This window comes from Bactrocera tryoni, chromosome 4 (genome assembly GCF_016617805.1).
Source record: "Bactrocera tryoni isolate S06 chromosome 4, CSIRO_BtryS06_freeze2, whole genome shotgun sequence".
Lineage (NCBI taxonomy): Eukaryota > Metazoa > Arthropoda > Insecta > Diptera > Tephritidae > Bactrocera > Bactrocera tryoni.
In genome coordinates this window covers 53,313,553-53,331,041 of record NC_052502.1, presented here as the reverse complement: position 1 = coordinate 53,331,041, position 17,489 = coordinate 53,313,553, and the positions used below count along the sequence as shown (strand labels likewise).

At 38.6% G+C, this 17,489-nt stretch overlaps 1 protein-coding gene across 1 annotated transcript; it reads left to right on the top strand.

Annotated features, from left to right (window-relative positions):
- Positions 1 to 259: 259 nt before the first annotated feature.
- LOC120774739 (protein artichoke) lies at positions 260 to 12,439 on the top strand (the record flags this gene model as incomplete). The annotated part of the gene is given in 3 exon segments (XM_040104493.1): positions 260 to 3,182; positions 6,070 to 6,383; positions 9,415 to 12,439. Coding segments are annotated over 3 exon segments (4,542 nt in total), but the record flags the coding sequence as incomplete, so codon positions are not given.
- Between the last annotated feature and the right edge of the window lie 5,050 nt (positions 12,440 to 17,489).

Genomic DNA, 17,489 nt, shown 5'->3' with positions numbered 1-17,489 from the left:
CATATATGTACTATGAGCAGAGCAGTTCGGCTCGGTGACCTGTAATTAAAGTATTTTAGAATGAATTCATAGTTAGCTACGATGTCAATGCAAGAGACCACAGAGCAGTGGTTGTTGTCGATATGAAGGCACTCGGAAAACGTAAAACTTAACACATACTATATATGGTATTTTTATATCAAATATTATATATGTATATCACGATAATTATTTAGAACATATAGCCTAACTTAATTCTCTTTTTCCCCCCTTTCTTTCATAGATACCATCGCGAGCACTCAACGGCATGCAGAAGATGAGCGCACTTGATTTCGATTATAATGAGATTGTGCGTATCGAAGATTACAGCTTTTACGGGCTACGTTTGTCGAAGCTCAACATGAAGGGCAACCAACTGCAGTCAATACCCGAACACGCTTTCGTAGGACTGGAGGAGTCCATACAAGAGATTGACCTATCCGAGAATGCGCTGCGTACATTTCCGTTACTCTCCTTACGGAAACTCGATTATCTACGTACATTGCGACTATCCAATAACAAGATCTCCACATTTTATGGTGACATAACGCTCGCGACGAACAATGCTTCGGCAGCGGCAACGGTGCTACGGCTGCCATCTCTGATATTTCTGGACTTGAGTTCAAATCAATTTACGGAGATTGTGAATGATTGTTTTAGCGCCTTTCCACAGCTGAAAACACTATCGCTATACGCGAATCAAATAGAGCTCGTACAACCGGACGCATTCAAGAGTTTGAAAGAGTTAATGTCGCTCGATATGTCACACAATCGCATTATTTCGTTGGATGCCAAGATTTTCGATAAAAATAAACGTCTGCAGACAGTGGACCTTAGTCACAATCATGTGCACTCAATTAGTGGTGTCTTCTCGAATTTGCCGCAACTACGTGAAGTCTTTCTCTCCGAAAACAATATACTCGAATTGCCTGCAGACGCCTTTACGAATTCGTCCAATGTGGATGTCATCTATTTGGAATCGAATGCCATAGCACACATCGATCCGAATGTCTTTAGCACGCTTGTCAATCTGGATCATTTATATTTGCGTTCCAACTTCATACCGTTAGTGCCTGTAACGCTCTTCGATAAATGTCAGAAACTCACTTCATTATCGCTCGATAACAATCAAATACAGGATCTCGAGATCGGCATGTTTAGGAAGTTGGAATTCTTACGTGAAGTGCGCTTGCATAACAATCGTATACGACGCATACGCAAGGGTGTCTTCGAGCCCTTACCGGCATTACAGGAACTTCATGTACAAAAGAACAATATCGAGGATATCGAACCGGGCGCCTTTCAAAGTCTAACCAATTTGCAGCACATCAACTTACAGGATAACCAACTGACTGTGTTGGAAGACATTTTTCCAAACGACAAGGCCAACTCTTCGCTGCTCTCCATACAGCTGGAGGAGAATGAGCTGCACAAGATACACGTGCGTACATTTCGGCGGCAAGAGCGCATACAGATTATGTGGCTGCGCGACAATCAGCTGACTCGTGTAGACAAAAGCATGTTCGTGGATCTGCTGAAGCTCGGACGCCTGTACCTTAGCAATAACCTCATACGCGACATTGACAAGGATACTTTCAGCACGCTGAAACATTTGAAATTTCTCGACTTAAGCGGCAATCGGCTGAAGCATGTGCGCCGCGAATACTTTGCACCTCTCGTGAGCTTAGAGGAGCTAAGTCTCGCACAAAACTACATTGAAGCGCTGGAAAGCTATTGCTTCAATAAATTGAAGAACTTACGCGTACTCGATCTCTCAAACAATCCTTTGGTGCAATTAACCAAGGATATTTTCATGGAAGAATTACCTTTGACGTTTCTGAATCTGCGTAACACATCGCTACGAAAAATTGAGCTCCATACTTTCAAGGCGCTTCAGAACCTGAATGAACTCATTTTGGAGGATAATCAATTGAACCCCTCCGATATACATAAGCTAGATGTGCCGAGTTTGCGTAGTCTCTACCTCGCTCATAACGACTTCAGTCACGAGCGTGTGGGTGGCATAACGGCCGGCATGTTCGATAAGATGCGTTCGCTACAATTGCTAACGATGGCCAATTGCAGTATAGATTTATTGCCAGACGAGATTTTTACTAAGAATACCAATCTCGTTAAACTCGATCTGTGCGACAACCGCATCACTGTTATGAATCGGAATATCTTCAACGGCCTGAACGTGTTTAAAGAGTTGAAGTTGTGTCACAATCAGCTCTCGGAGTTTCCGCACATTGCACTATATAATTTGAGCACGCTAGAGACCTTGGATTTGTCACGCAATCAGTTGACCTCTATCGACTTCTTCAAGCTGAGCGGCACGCTGAATCTGCGTCAGCTCAACTTGCATGACAACAAAATCACTTCGTTGAGCGGTTTCAATGCGGTTAATCTGACCCAACTCGATAATATTGATCTTAGTGGCAATCTTTTATTATCTTTGCCTGCGAATTTTCTGCGACACTCTATAAATTTACAGCGTGTGGACTTGTCGAGTAATCGCTTTCTGCAGCTGCCCAGTTCAGCGCTATCGGACATCTCCATACCACGCCTCTCTTGGCTCAATCTCACTGGTAATCCAATAAATAAGATTTACACAGTTAAAGAGGAGCGTTACCCCTACCTTAAGGAGCTTTATATCTGTCAAACCAATCTGTCCATATTGACTTCGAAAGACTTTGAAGCTTTTCAGGCTTTACAACACTTGCATTTGGTTAATAATCGCATCACACGCATCTCACCTGGCGCCTTCAAATCACTCACGAATCTGCTGACATTGGACATCAGCATAAACGAATTGGAAATGCTGCCGAAAGAGCGTCTGCAGGGCTTGACGTTACTGCGCTTTTTGAATATTTCACATAATATTCTGAAAGAATTGGAAGAGTTTAGTAGCGATTTGGCTCAGTTGCAAACTTTTGATTTGTCCTACAATCAATTGGATCGCATATCGAAGAAGAGCTTCCGAAATCTGCATGGCCTCGTGGAACTGTATCTAATGGGCAATCGCATGACGGTCTTGTCGAACGACGCTTTTCGTTACTTGCGTAAGCTGCATGTGCTTGATCTACGTAAGAACTACTTTGAACTGGTGCCGATTGAGGCGCTCAAACCTTTGGAGACTAACATAAAAACATTGAAATTGGAAGGTGAGTTTTTAAAAGATCCAATACTTGGAATTTCTATACACATTTTTTAAGAGTAGCAACTTTCCAAAGTTCAGCTTGTAAATATAAAAACATCTAGAATAACAGTTTAAAAATGTCCACAAAACCGGCATTGTCAGTCAGTGAATAGGAAATGATAGTTTTATGCCATCATTAAGAAGATAATTGGAGGTTATCTTAGGTAAATAGTAGGATGATTTATCGTGAGACAACAAATAGTCCCACAAAGACAACGTTGGTGTGATCAACTGACGACAGTTTACTCCATGGCGCTCAAAACCGCAGCGAAAAAATCAATGCATTGACAAGTGCTCTGAAAATGCCAGGCATTTTTCAGTACCAATTGGAATTAACATACTAACCACCTTGGTAGGGTTCGAGGCCCATCTAAAACCTATGCCAAACTTGGGGTCAGGCACCCGTTTGCAATGCAACTCCACTTTTAACTGGCATAGTGTCCATTCTTCCCGCATTCGGTTTTAACCACAACCATCACGATACGAGCGAACTCCAAGGGCTCCTGTTCCTCGTGGTACCAGAATTAAGTCTCCGGTCCGACCTCGTAGTCGAAATTACTACCAGTTGAGCTTCTAAACTGCTCTGAACTGGTAACCAGGGACTGGACCCCATAAGCACATTACAAGCGCACACCAATCACACAAGAAGCTAATCTTAATTCTCACGTAAACGCCCAAGCAATTCCCGCGCAAACGATCCTAACTGTTCGGCATTCCGACTAGTGAAGATCACACCGCTAACATCTAAATGTCCAACAGCCCAGCTAATCCCTATACTACCGAGATCCCTAATGTCCAAATTCTGCAATTACATGCACCCAGTCCTCTACCTCCGCCCACGAAAACAACCCGACCTATCAGATAGGTGCGTCTGATGCAATAATGCATTCAGTGAGCAGAAAACCCAGACTCAAGCAAAATCGGAAGTCTGGGTTACCCTCAACAAACCCAACGTACCGAACTCATAAGGCACTCGACCGTTAGGATTATTGTCCCAGCGATCTTGCAACCCACACTTGACTCTATCATCCAGAAGCCTCCTGCTCTCTAGATATCCCTCCACATCATCATCGGAAATCCTGTAATTCCGCAAGAATGACACACTCAAGCCCTCTTAACCAGAATGCAAGAGCACGCTGTATGGTAATCAGGTCAAGAGGGGGTGCACCTAACAGAACCTGCATAGCATCCGTTGTGACGGTACGACGTACAGGTACACAAGCAAGCATCATACAACGCTCTATTGAGAGGAGTTTTTGGGACCCCAAGACTTTCGTGGCTGCTTTCCACCATACAGCGGCTCCATAAGTGGCCACGATATATGCTAAGAACAGCACGACGCTCGAGATCCCAATTACTTCCCAAAGTGTGTCGTATTTTGCCTACAGTTCCCTGCAGTCGCTCCTTCACATTCGCCAGGTGTGGAGTGAAACACTTAACTTGCGTCACATACCTTATGCTGACCCCGTTCACCCGGACAATTGGTGGACCAGTGCACGAAGATAAGGGAACATCTTCTCACTCATCCTGATGTAAAGGTGTCCTTCACTTCTTACTCATATGCTTTACAGTTTCCGCCCATACTGCTGTGGTCAGATACCCAGTAAAGTTTAATATGGAAGTGGCTTGATGCTACAGCTGGTGAAGTCGTGCATGCCTGCAAGAAGCCGCACTTCATTGAAGTACTGTTAATAGCTGACACCAAAACTATTTTGAATCCATCGACACATTACTCAATAGTTGGGTTAAACCAACACCAGAGCTCTTCCGTCGAGCATCAATAGTCTAATGGAATTATCGAAGCGAATAAGCAACCCATACCGATTTCATACACACAGAGATCCCTAATTTACTCGCAGCAAAATCGAGTGTATCTAACGTGAGCCCACAGTTTTGGTAATACTGATACATCAGAGGTAATATTTGCTTTAGTTCTGAAGTCAACATTCATTCCAATTCCTCAAATCCTTTGTCAATACGCACTACTTAGGATAAATGCAGAGAACGTTATCTTCGGCAAATGAAACCGTCTTTGGATCATTTCATTGCCTTGCAAAATAATGTGTGTCAATGATTTGGGCGACTGGGCTCGTTTTAGGATTTTCATTTCATGAGTAGTGGGTTGGGTTCAATTTTAGATTTCATTAAAGGCGGTTACTCCTCGTAGGTCAACATAGAGCTGTCGAAAATGTTTTCGACATGAACAGAATTCAGGATCCACAAGACATTTGGAGTCGCCTTAGAGCCTTCTAGCCTTGCTTGTAGACAATAAAGACAAAGGACGAATAAGGATAGGAAGAAAGGAAGGGAAATAAAAAAATGGGGGGAATCGAAAAGAATAAATTGGAGATTATGTTCCTCACAATAACCGTTTTGAATTAAAATACAATTAATACATTTTTTTTAATACAATTTTTATTGCCTCTATCTTTATTTGTAATTACTTGCATGTGATAAGCGCTTTACTAACGGTTCTCTGTTACTTTTTTTTTTTGTCGCTCTTTTCAAACCATCTCTGCTCACCATCTGGTTACCTACCAACAACAACTGGCTAAATGTTGCGGCGAACTGAAACTGACTGCCGCTCTTCACTACAACCCGTTATACGGGCAATAAAAAATGCAACAATTACGTTGTATCACCGCTAACTGCGCGCATCAAATGTCAACTACAACTACAACTGCACCAATTGACGCCACCTCAATGGTATTGGCCGTATTACCTGTTGGAACTCATCAATGTCAACGTCAATAACAACGTCGATGAATATACTCGCGCACAACAAACATGCCACTTAATTGTTGTTGCTGTGGCTGTTGTTTTGGTTATTTTTGTGTTGGTTAACTATATAGAAAATCCACTGCATTGCAGCTGTGACGCACAAAAGCTATGGGAATGGCTGCGCGATCATCGAAAATGGTCGCAAACGAGCGCCGGTGATGGCATTAATTACTTAAGGTGTGAACATCCAGTGGACTTGAGGGGCAAGGTATTCGCCAAAATGGAGCCGCAACAATTTTGTGATGCACCGTTGATACCGAAAATCGCCATACAGGATATTCAGCCATATTCAGTGGTCGTTTCGTGGCTAAGTCGTGAGCATTTGGGTTTAACTGGCTATGAAATTGTATATTACGCGACCACAGATGGCATTGATTACGATGAGGTGAGTGCTAACCATAAGAGAAAATAGTAGATTGTGTAGTGATGTTTGTTGTCATAAGTAATAACAGCTGAACTCGAATTGTATGTGGTTTTAGGTGGAAATATTCTATAAAATTCTCGATTTTTTTTCGAATGGGAAGGAAATTAACGAGTTTCAAAGCGAATTTTTGCTGGTTATAGTATTTTAAGTATATTTAGAAAATATGGAACTTCCGAAAATCTAAGTGTAGCAACCCACAAACTAACTGAAACTCTTATTTAAAAAATTTATTTTAAGATGACATTATATATGAATATTGAATTTCGTAACAGACTACTTTGAAATAAAGTGGGAAATAAAAAAAAGACGGTTTCTCTTTCTGTACAAGTTACTGCTTCAAAATTCTCACAAAATTTGCTCTTTCTGAACAATCATTAACAGGTAAACGATCACTTATAGATTTCTTGGTCGTCAGTTCCGAAAGTTTTGCTTGCTGCTTCTTAGTTTCGCATTGATGGAAATATGAATTATTAAGGAAGATATTTTTCGAAGACCCTTACTGATAACTGAACGATTTGTTTATTTGGCGGCAATCCAATTACGTCGAATGAGCTTAGACAAAAGGATTTTCGGAATGAAAAAATGTCCGAAAAATTGCTTTGGAAATTCAATATTTTACATAATTGGAGAACCCTTAATTTAACCCAAATCTTTTTAGCAGGGCATTGTACACTCAGTCCTTTTTTTACGCGATTTTTGGTTCTGCCACTAATCGCGTAAAAAAAAATCGCGTAAAAATGGTTAGTTTTCCAATATTAACTGACGAATAGGTTCCGCTCAAAAAAATATTCAAAAACAATACAATAAGTTTCAAATTTTAGACTTAAGATTTATTCATTCATAACAAAATAAAAAATACAAAACAAAAACCATATATATAAGAGAGAAGAAAATAGGTAGATTTATTGAAAAAACCGTTGAATGCTGTTTAATCACTGTCATTATCCGTAGTGGAAATCATTCTTAGCCGCTTATTTTGATGGCTGGCACTGATATCACTAGAATTTGTATCAGAATCAATAGTAAGAACTATGGATTGATGTTCTGATTGACTTAGCATCTCCGACTGAATTGCACCATAAATTCAGTTTATTTTGTTTGAATGCTTCTTTGGACCCAATAAATTCCGATGTAGATCTTTATATCTTAACATGCAGAGACTCAATTATTTTTGAAAAATTCATTTGCACGTTCGGCATCAGTAAAATTTTTATTACTACAAAATAATTTTCCAATTCTGCTGCAAGTTTATGACCAAGCAAAAAACGAAAAAAAGCAATCGCGTTAAAGTGAGAAATTCGCGTAAAAAAAGGAATTTGCGCTGCAAAAATAACCGCATTAAAGTGAAATAGCGTAAAAAGAGATCGCATAAAAAAAGAACTGAGTGTATCTTTAAAATATTTTCCTTCTTGGGGTAAATTGGAACATTACCCCAATTTAGTCCAAATCAGTGTCGAAGGTCCGGCTAATCAAAGAAGACCTTACATGCCTACCGGAAACTGTATCAAAAATGGATCAAAATTGGACGACAAGCGTGGCACCGCCCACTTTTAGGTTCAATCGCATATCTCGAGACCCATTCTACCGATTTCAATAAAACTTGATATGATTCCTCGAGTAATTCCTAAAATATCAGGATTGCGTAATTGCGTTAATCGAACCAAAGCCGTTCAAGCACCTAGGTACTGAATATGAGGACCCATTGCTTATAGTTGAATTCTTATCGAAAATATCGGTCAACCTGTGAGGCATACAATTGAGACTCGGACAGAATCCTCTCCTGGCAATATTATTTCTGTGTATAAAAAATGGGTTGAATCGAGTCTACATGTGCCTGAGTCCCCATATACCCCATATATCGGTATTGTGTTAGTAACGGTAGTTTTTTGTGCTCAGAATGAATAAAATTGGGTGGAAACTGACCTTAGACTCCATGTAACTAACAAGCCTTATGTACCCGGCCTTTGATCTTTACAAGTTACAAGAGTATAAAATTTTCGGTTGCCTCCGAGCTTGGCCCTTTCTTGCTGCTTTATTTATAGAAATGTACAAAATCGTACTAAATGAAACAAACCAGTTAAATAGCTTGAATAGAACTGGAGGACTATACTATGACGATCAGCTACAACTTGATATTTTATATGAATTTTGGTCGATTTTTTGTTCTACCATTATCATGTGAAAAGTTTTCTGACACCTTCTAATCCTAATGGAGTTAATCCAAGCTTGATCTACAGGCTTAGATTATTGGTGGTATTAATGTTGGTTTCGAGATATACGTGTTTTTAACCAAATTTTCAGTTTTTCAAATTTTTAGTTGTCAACAGTTGTCGTTCCCAAGATGCTAGAAATCTTTGTTTTAGCCTACAGGTACTTTGTCATTCCCTCGTTCACCACAAGACCAACATCATCCGCTTTTTTTCTGGAAACGTCTGCTACATAAAATTTTGTCAGCAGTGCTTTGAAGAACAATAAATCAACAAAAAGCTGTTTGGTGTCGATCTGTTTGGCCTAGTCCAGGATTCCACGTGTAGTGAAAATATAGTTTAGAGTTGTCTCCAGGATTTGACGTATTATGAAAATATAGTCCTTTGGTGGATTTGTTAAGTTAAGTCTAAAGCCACACTGATAAGGTCCAATCAGTTTATTCACAATGGGCTTAGAGTTATATGGGTCCGTCACATATTACGCCGAACTTATTTGTGGGGAGTCGATCTAGGGAAGAAGTAATTAGTCTCAGACAACACATACCACCCTGTTATAGGCTGGCATACCTTACTAACTAAAGATTATTCCAAAAAGTCTCCTAAAAGATTTAGGAAAGAAATGAAGTCGTAGGATATGAATTCTAAGTTTTCCCATACACCTTCCCGTTCGTATATTGACAGATAAACTTGTAGCCTGATAAACTTAAGTACTTGTACCAACATTTTCGTATAGCTTCCTCAAATGGCCTTAATTCAATCATTATTTTTGTTTTTATTCCCCATAGATGCGTGGCAAACGTCTCAACGGCACCGCGAACTCGGCCAAATTAACAAAGCTGAACGCGAATACGCGCTACCACATCTGCGTCATTGGCACCGGTAATTGGCTGTCCGAGCCGGCGGCGAATGCCTTGCAAAGGATACACTTTAACGACACCGTGCTAATGTTACGCGACGATGCGGCCGCAAGTGGCGGCAACTACAACGCAGGCCAACAACAGCAACACTACTATTACGACCAACAGCAACAGCAACAACAACAGCAGCAGCAATCCGAATATTATCAGCAATATTTTCACACGTATCAACAGCCGCACGACCAGCAGCAATTATTTACGCAAGCCGAGCCGCAACAACAACAGGCGCTAATCGAGAATACCGTCGTCACGGACAATGCGCTGCGGGACGTATTGAAAAATACACACATCACCACTTGTACGGACGTGCAAACACTGGACTCGACACCGAGTCTGGTGACCGACGAGAACGGGCTCTCCAGCAACGGCTTCATACACTCGATATTAACGCGGCGCCTCGGTCTGATTGTCGGCTGTTGCCTGGGCATCATTGTGTTCATTGTCATGATTTCGGTGTTGAGTTATGTGAAACTGAAGAAGCAACGCATCGAGAATGCCAAAAGACAAGCTGCCATGCCACCCGAATACATTTCGTATCGACACTTCTCCATACCCAATGAGGAGCTGGTGCGCGCCTCGGTAGCTGGCGGCGCTACCACGACAATTTCGAGTGTACCGAGCGGCATTAGCGCACACATCAGCGGCACCAGCCTGAGCACCAGCGCCACAGCCACCACGGCTACCACGCCACTGGGGACCAGTACCGGCAATGGCACTGACAGTAAGGGCGTCGGTGGTGGTGGCGGCGGCACAGTGACATCCGCTACCAACACGCTAAAGAAGAGCGAAGTCAACGCCAACTTAACGGGCGTGAGTGGTGTGAGCGTCGGTGTGAGTGTCGGTGTGGGGATGGTTATTGCCGAAAGCAATGGCTTGGTGAATTTGACCTCAACCGCCACAAAAGCAACGAGCAATGATGTCAGCGGCACAACGACATCAGTGGACGCAACAGCGACAGCGAACAACCACAATCACCATGCGCATCAGCAGCAGCAGCAGCAGCACCACCACCAGCAATTGCGGCTCCAGCATCAACAACAGCATCAGCACCAGCTACAGCGCCAGCAACAGCAGGCGGGCAATCACCATCATCATGTTGTTGGCGGCAATAGCGGTGTGGGCTACATGTCGTCGGGCGTTGTTTTGGGCGCGAATCACTTGAATGCCTGTTAGTTGCGGCATAGCGCTTGCCACAACGCCGCAAACGTTGTCGCGAAACTCCCTTTCGGCCATAAAGTTACGAGTATTTTTAAGGTCCTCTTAAAACAGACACAATCGCGTATACTCGTGCATACATACATGCATACATACAGACATACATATTTAGCTTGTAGGCGAAGACACCTTAGGCTAAGCATAACTGTAAATATGATAATGTAGAAAGAAGTGACTTGTTAATGAAAAGTATGCAAATCGGGGCAACGCTGGCGATAAAGCAGCTAAGAGCTGGCAAAGCAGGGCATCCATCGTAGTAAGTGGAACGGTTATGGATGCCGTGGTATGTCATGCCATGCCATGCGCTGCGTCTCTTTGCCTCCAAGAGTGTATAAATATGTTTCTAATGACTTTGTTAGTTGTATTTAGCTTAGCTATAATGTGTTAGGCAACCTAATTTAAGTTTAGATTTATGATAGATAGGCTCAGATTGAAACTCTTATTATTTGCTGTACTCCGGCTACAGACTTTTAATCGAACACACTCATCAATAATGCGCACACAATAATTGAACACACATAACTAGCATTAGATCGATGCTAAATATGAATATAATATTAAAACTGAATTTCGAAAGAATTACGTTATAATCACTTCTGAAGTAATTATGTGGCTTATATGACAACTTAGTGTAAAATAAGTAATATTTTGGTTATCTTGTGGTTATATGTATATTTAGTGTAAACATAACATATCTTGCCTTTATATTGCACTGTGCTTTGCGCATTCAAAAAAGTTAGGTTATTCTAAAAAAATAAGTTGAAGGTTATGTCAATAACTCAGACAACGAGCACAACCTTATGAAAACCCGAATAATTTGAAAATTTTTGTATAAAATATGTATAGCATGCTAACTTCAATAGATATAACAACAAATATCGAGTTTTTGAAAATTTTAGAACAGTTTTTCAAATAATAACTTTTAATCTAAAAAATCGATTTATTTGTAATGAAGTAAGATTCGGCAAATTTTTTTATAAAGTGTGTAGAACCTGCTAACTTCACTCGACATAGCAGCTATTTTCGAGTTTTTGAAAATTTGTGGAGAATTCTTCAAAGAGTAGTTTTTATAATAAAAGTTATTTGATGCTAGCTCTATACTTTTTAATTTAACATATTTAGTTAATAAGAAGTTCTGATATTTTCCACTACGTTTGTCAACCTATTTGGAAAAAGAGCATCTCAAATTGACGATGAATTTCATCAATTTTAATATTATTTGTATTCAAATCCGCGTGTTGTTGGAGTTTCAGGAAGGGTTCCTCACTTGAAATTTTTAATATTACGCCCACATAGTATATTCACCAAAGCGAGTTGTGGCATTTTCCAAATCCGTCAAGTAGTTTTGGAGCCAATTCGATTCAAACAATCAAATATTTCCTCCTTTTATTATTAACATAGATATTTCATAGCTTCAACTAAAATGTAAAACAACGTATCCTCTAAACAATCCCAATTGAGTTTTTTATTCACTACAACATCTTGTTACATATATGTATGTAGCATACATTTTTTGCTTCGGCTGTCAGATATAACCACTATATAGCCAATACATAACCATTTTATAACCAAAACTTAAATTTTGTCTCAGTATGAGTGGCTTCTAACTGATTTTTCAATAAGAGCGCTACAAAAGTTTTTTTTAATAAAACAAAAACGGTTTGGGATATCAATAAAATTCTTTATTCCTGTGAAGGAACATTCGAGGCGGCCAATTGACTGGGCCATTTCGTGAGATAACACGTTCACCAAACTTGGTTTTCAATAAATCGATTGTGACATTCGCTGTGTGGCTTGTGGATCCGTCCTGTTGAAACCAAATATTATTCAAGTCCATATCATCCAATTCGGGAACGAGTCGGTTTTGATCATCACGGACGCCGCCGGCCCTCAAACCGCACCACACCGCAATTCTTGTGGAATGCAATGGTGAGTCATGGAGTACGTGTGGATTGCTGTCTGACCAATAACGCATATTTTGCTTATTGACGAAACCCTTCAGCCAGAAGTGAACCTAATCGCTGAAGATGATTCTGAACATTTTCAAGGACGAAGGCCAAGATCTTTTCGCAAAATTCGTCACAACGTCATCACAGAGATGCACAATGCTTGAGAACAATGTGTGCGAGACTGATTTGGGTCTTCCTCAAATGATGCGCTAGCGGCAGCAATATTCTCAACACTACGGGCACTTCTTTGTCTCACTGGCACGGGAAAATTTTATACTGTGCCTGCGGATTCATATTTTTCCACTATGTACTATAACTTTCAAGTTGATATACCACAGCGGAATCGTGTGAGATTGTAACGGCCATGAACTTGCAAGAATACACACCTTTTCCCAAATTCCATTAAAACAAAAAATAGCAGGGGTTCCCTAGCAAATGTTGATCAGCAACCGGCACTTGTGGGGGTTTTGGAAGACACAACTTGTCATAGTTGCAATGAAGAAGATAAGGTGGAAACATCAAACACTTTCTCCTCCACTTTCCAGCTTACGGTTGACTAAGGTTGAAACATTTTGTTGCCATACTTTTAACGAACCCTGCGAATTGTTTGGAATTGATATTAGCGGCCTTAATAAATTTTTGACAGGCTCTAGACGATTTGTCGATATGCGACGGACGTTTTGATCCATACCTAGAAGTCCTGGGCATCTTAACGCCTATCCGTTCTATAGCTATCTAAGTAGGATTATTCGTGGCCTAACGAGAAATCAGCCTGTTTACCTAACCTTATCTAAGTTAATGTTCATCATTATTCTACATTTATTAAATCTAATATAAAATTGTATCTTTTCGGTACACAACAAAGCTTATAGTTCTGAAGAACAAAACCATTTCGAAAATGTTCCTAACATTTTTTAAAAGCCTTAAGCCGATTTCTTTCATAAGCTCACCAATAAAACTTCATCCTCATTGAAATTTTATGTTCTTCCATGGCACTTAAAAACTCAAATTATGCATCATAGTTTGATAGCGCTTATATATCAGAAATGTTCTATCAATATTTTATTTGAAAGGTTTAGATATTCAAACAAATTCCAAAAAAATTTCCTAGCTTTGAAGAAATAGTGTGAAGTTTATGGTTCCAGACACTTTAAAATAAAATACTTTGAAAGTATATACATACTTGTATATCAAGTATAATTCTGATATCTACGAAAGAGAAAATTTTTGACCATTATAACGAAAAAATTTATGAAATCTTAATTCCAGAAAGAAATTTAATTGATCTGTTCCCAGATGATTCCTGTGTAACTTCTTTAATTTCTATTTTCAAACAACATAAATATTAAAGAATGGCATACACTTGAGAACAACTCGAAAATCTCGTTGGAGGTTAAGTTCTGTCTAGGCGTTCCACAAGTTCATAAACATGGTCATTGCCAAGCGCACCCTGTTGTTCTTGCTTAATAAAAAATGTTTTTTACAAAAAGTGAATGTGAAAAATATTTTTATTCCTAAGTCGCTAAGCTTTGATACTAATTTTGAATAAACATTTTACATTGCGTTCAAGAAGATTTTTTAAGGCTAAAATTGCAGAAATTATTGTAAAAAATAGTGAAAATGATTTAAAATGGGTAAAAACTAGGTTAGTGAAATCATCTTGTTATAAAATAAAAAAAATGAAAAACATTTTTGAAAGTCATTGTAAATACCAGTTTCACAAATACTTTATACCTAACAACTAATTATAATCGAAAACAAGAGATAAAAACATGTATGATATAAAAAAATAATTTAGGTTTTTAGAGTATGTGAGCATATTATTGAAAGCTATTTTAATTTATTTAAATTAAGCAAAAAAACTTGCGATAAAAATCTAATTTTCAATAAGAAATTTCACTTTTCAGCAAAACACATAAACCGCTTGAGAATTTGAAAACTATGTTTGATTTAATGAAATTTCATCATTTCAGTCAAAACGCTATGGTATTTAAGGGCGTGTTTTTGTGGATCCATAGGAATTTAAAACAATCCTGCAGTGAAGCGTTCAGGCAATCCGAAAATACTAGTTTTTCAATAGAAAATTCCAAACAAAACGGAACAGTCATTGCAGTCACAGCAATATGGAAAAAAAGACTCGGTTGGTTACGTTACGTTCAAATGCCTATCTAAAAGCGGATCCCATTTGGACAGTTGAGAACGCCGGTATATTATAATAAATAAATAATACTAATAAGTATTGAACGAAAAGGCTCTCAAAACTCGACAGAATACCTCGAGCTGTCCATAAATTTGTTGAGGGGACTGATATTCAGGTTCGTCGAAAATGCCGACTGCCTAGATGTTTCAACATCAGTCTTGCAAAAGCTGGACAATTAAAGAAAAATTGTTGGGATGTATGAACAATTAGTGGCCGACAAGATTTTCAGCCTTTAGGGGATGTACGCCAATTGGAGAATGTTCAGTAAGAATTTCAATGATTGAATGATACCGGAGGGAGGCGCAGTCGCACGGGAAGGAGCTCGCTATGAAAAATGCCTAGGTCGTAACTCTTTTATTTAGAACTCTTTTAAAAGAGACTAGTTCGAAACTCTTTTATTTTGGAGTAAACTCAAAGTGGTCCTAAAATGACCAGATTTAAAACTTATATAAGAAACTAACTCACTAAATTTCTTAGACATCTTTGTTAACAGTTTCTTTTTTTGCTTTATTTCTTACTAAAAATAAAAAAAACTGTAATAAAGGTCTGGTCAACGAAGCGTTCATATAGTTAAATCATAACTAGTTTCTCAATTGAAATATTTCTGACTGAAATGAAATTAGTTGGATAAAGATCTCAGAAAGAGCAGTCCACAGTTAAACTTCCTCATAATGAACCAACGTGAAAATTAAGGTTTTTTGTATTCCTAGTTTCATGCACTTCTGTTTCTTATTTTTTTTAAATCATGAACAAAATTGCTAAAGCCCGTATATGTTTTAAAACAGCTTTAATTAGTGGACACTAGTTCATTTCCGATCAAATGTTGGCAGCTTACATTTTGCACCCGGAAATTGATGCCTATCATCAACCAGCTTCAAAATTGTTCCACGACTATATCATGACTTATGTACAACTAATTTCAGGAAAGTTCACAATCATCTCCAAAGGGTTCTGAAAATAGTTCGTGGGTGGTCCAGAACTGGTTATATGATAGTCTATAAACAGCACCAGCGGGTTCTGCACTAGTCTCAAGACTGGGGTTCTACAAATACTGGTTCTTAAATGGTCTACAACTAATTCCAGTATAGTCCACAACAAACTCCAGCGGATTCCGCACTAGTTTCATGACTAATCTACAACTAGTTCCAAGATCAACTAGCTCCAAGATGTTCTACCACTATATCATGAGTGATCTCCACATAGTTCCAGGATAGCCCACAATCAGCTCAACAGGGTTCTACAAGTAGTTAATGGGTAATACAACTGGTTATAAGATAGTCCACAACCAGCTGCAGTGTCCAACTCAGTGACTTACAACTAGTTCCAGGAAAGTCAACAATAAGCTCCAGTATGTTCTATTACTGGTTCGCAAACTAGTTCCAAACTAGTCCTCCTCAAAATTAAAACTTTTATTTTCCTAATCATTTTCAAAATATTTAGCGATCTTTTTTCGCGCTCAACACACATACATACATTAATAAAATAATTTAAAGTCGAAATTTTAATGCTAAGCAGGCCACAAAAAGCCTAAAAATTATATAAAAATAATAAGAAATAAGAAAGTAGGGTAAAATTAATTAACTAAATAATTAAGTAGTTGCAAATACAAGCTAAAAAATTAAATAATAATTATAATTACACAGAAAACGAAGTAAAAACACTCAAAGCGTTTCACTTGTAAAACGAACATTTGAATGGAAATTCTTGTTAATTTAATTTACTCAAAAAATAATAATAAGAAATTTACTGAAAACTAGCCTTAGTAAAGGGAAAACACTCGACAGCTTAATGAATGCTGGAACTCTAACACAACCAATAACGAAACGAGAATAATGCGCATTAAATCAAAATCGAAATAAAATAAGAAAATAAAAAGTAAATCACTGCTTAAAACCACACACACACACACACAGAAATACAAGCAGACTTAGGTGCATAAACACACATACAAATAAGTATATAAGTAAGTGCGTGTGCGAATTAAGGCGATCCTATGCGCTTATGTACCGGCAAAGCTAAACATAAAATAAACAAATAAAACAAAAATCAAAAATGCAAAATGAAAAACAACAGCAACAACTATTTGTGTAGTCAGTCTATAAGATATAAAGCAAATCAAAGTTGCACGAGCAAATATGAATTTCAGAAATTTGCACAATAGTTCAACAATCTTACACACATAACATAGCATAGCATAGCATAAGCACTTGCAATCGACCATTTATTCTTTTTTGATATGCGAAAATACTCGACTTTTGTTTTTATTGTATTTTCGAAGACTAACAATGCACATGTAAAGTCTCCTTAAAATACAAAACAAGTCTTACCAAAATAAAATAATAATAAAACCGCAAAATGAATTTATAGAGCAGCAGACGAATGCGGTGAATATGAAAAATGTTTGACTGCCTGGCAGCCAGTAAAAAATACGCAAAACAAAAAGCAACAGCAACAGCAACATAGTAATAAAATAACTGATAGTCTAAGCCGTAAGTACGAAGTGAAATCAAATCAATGCAATGCCAAATAGTGTATGTTCTAAGCTACAAACCAACACACACACACATGCATACAGCATT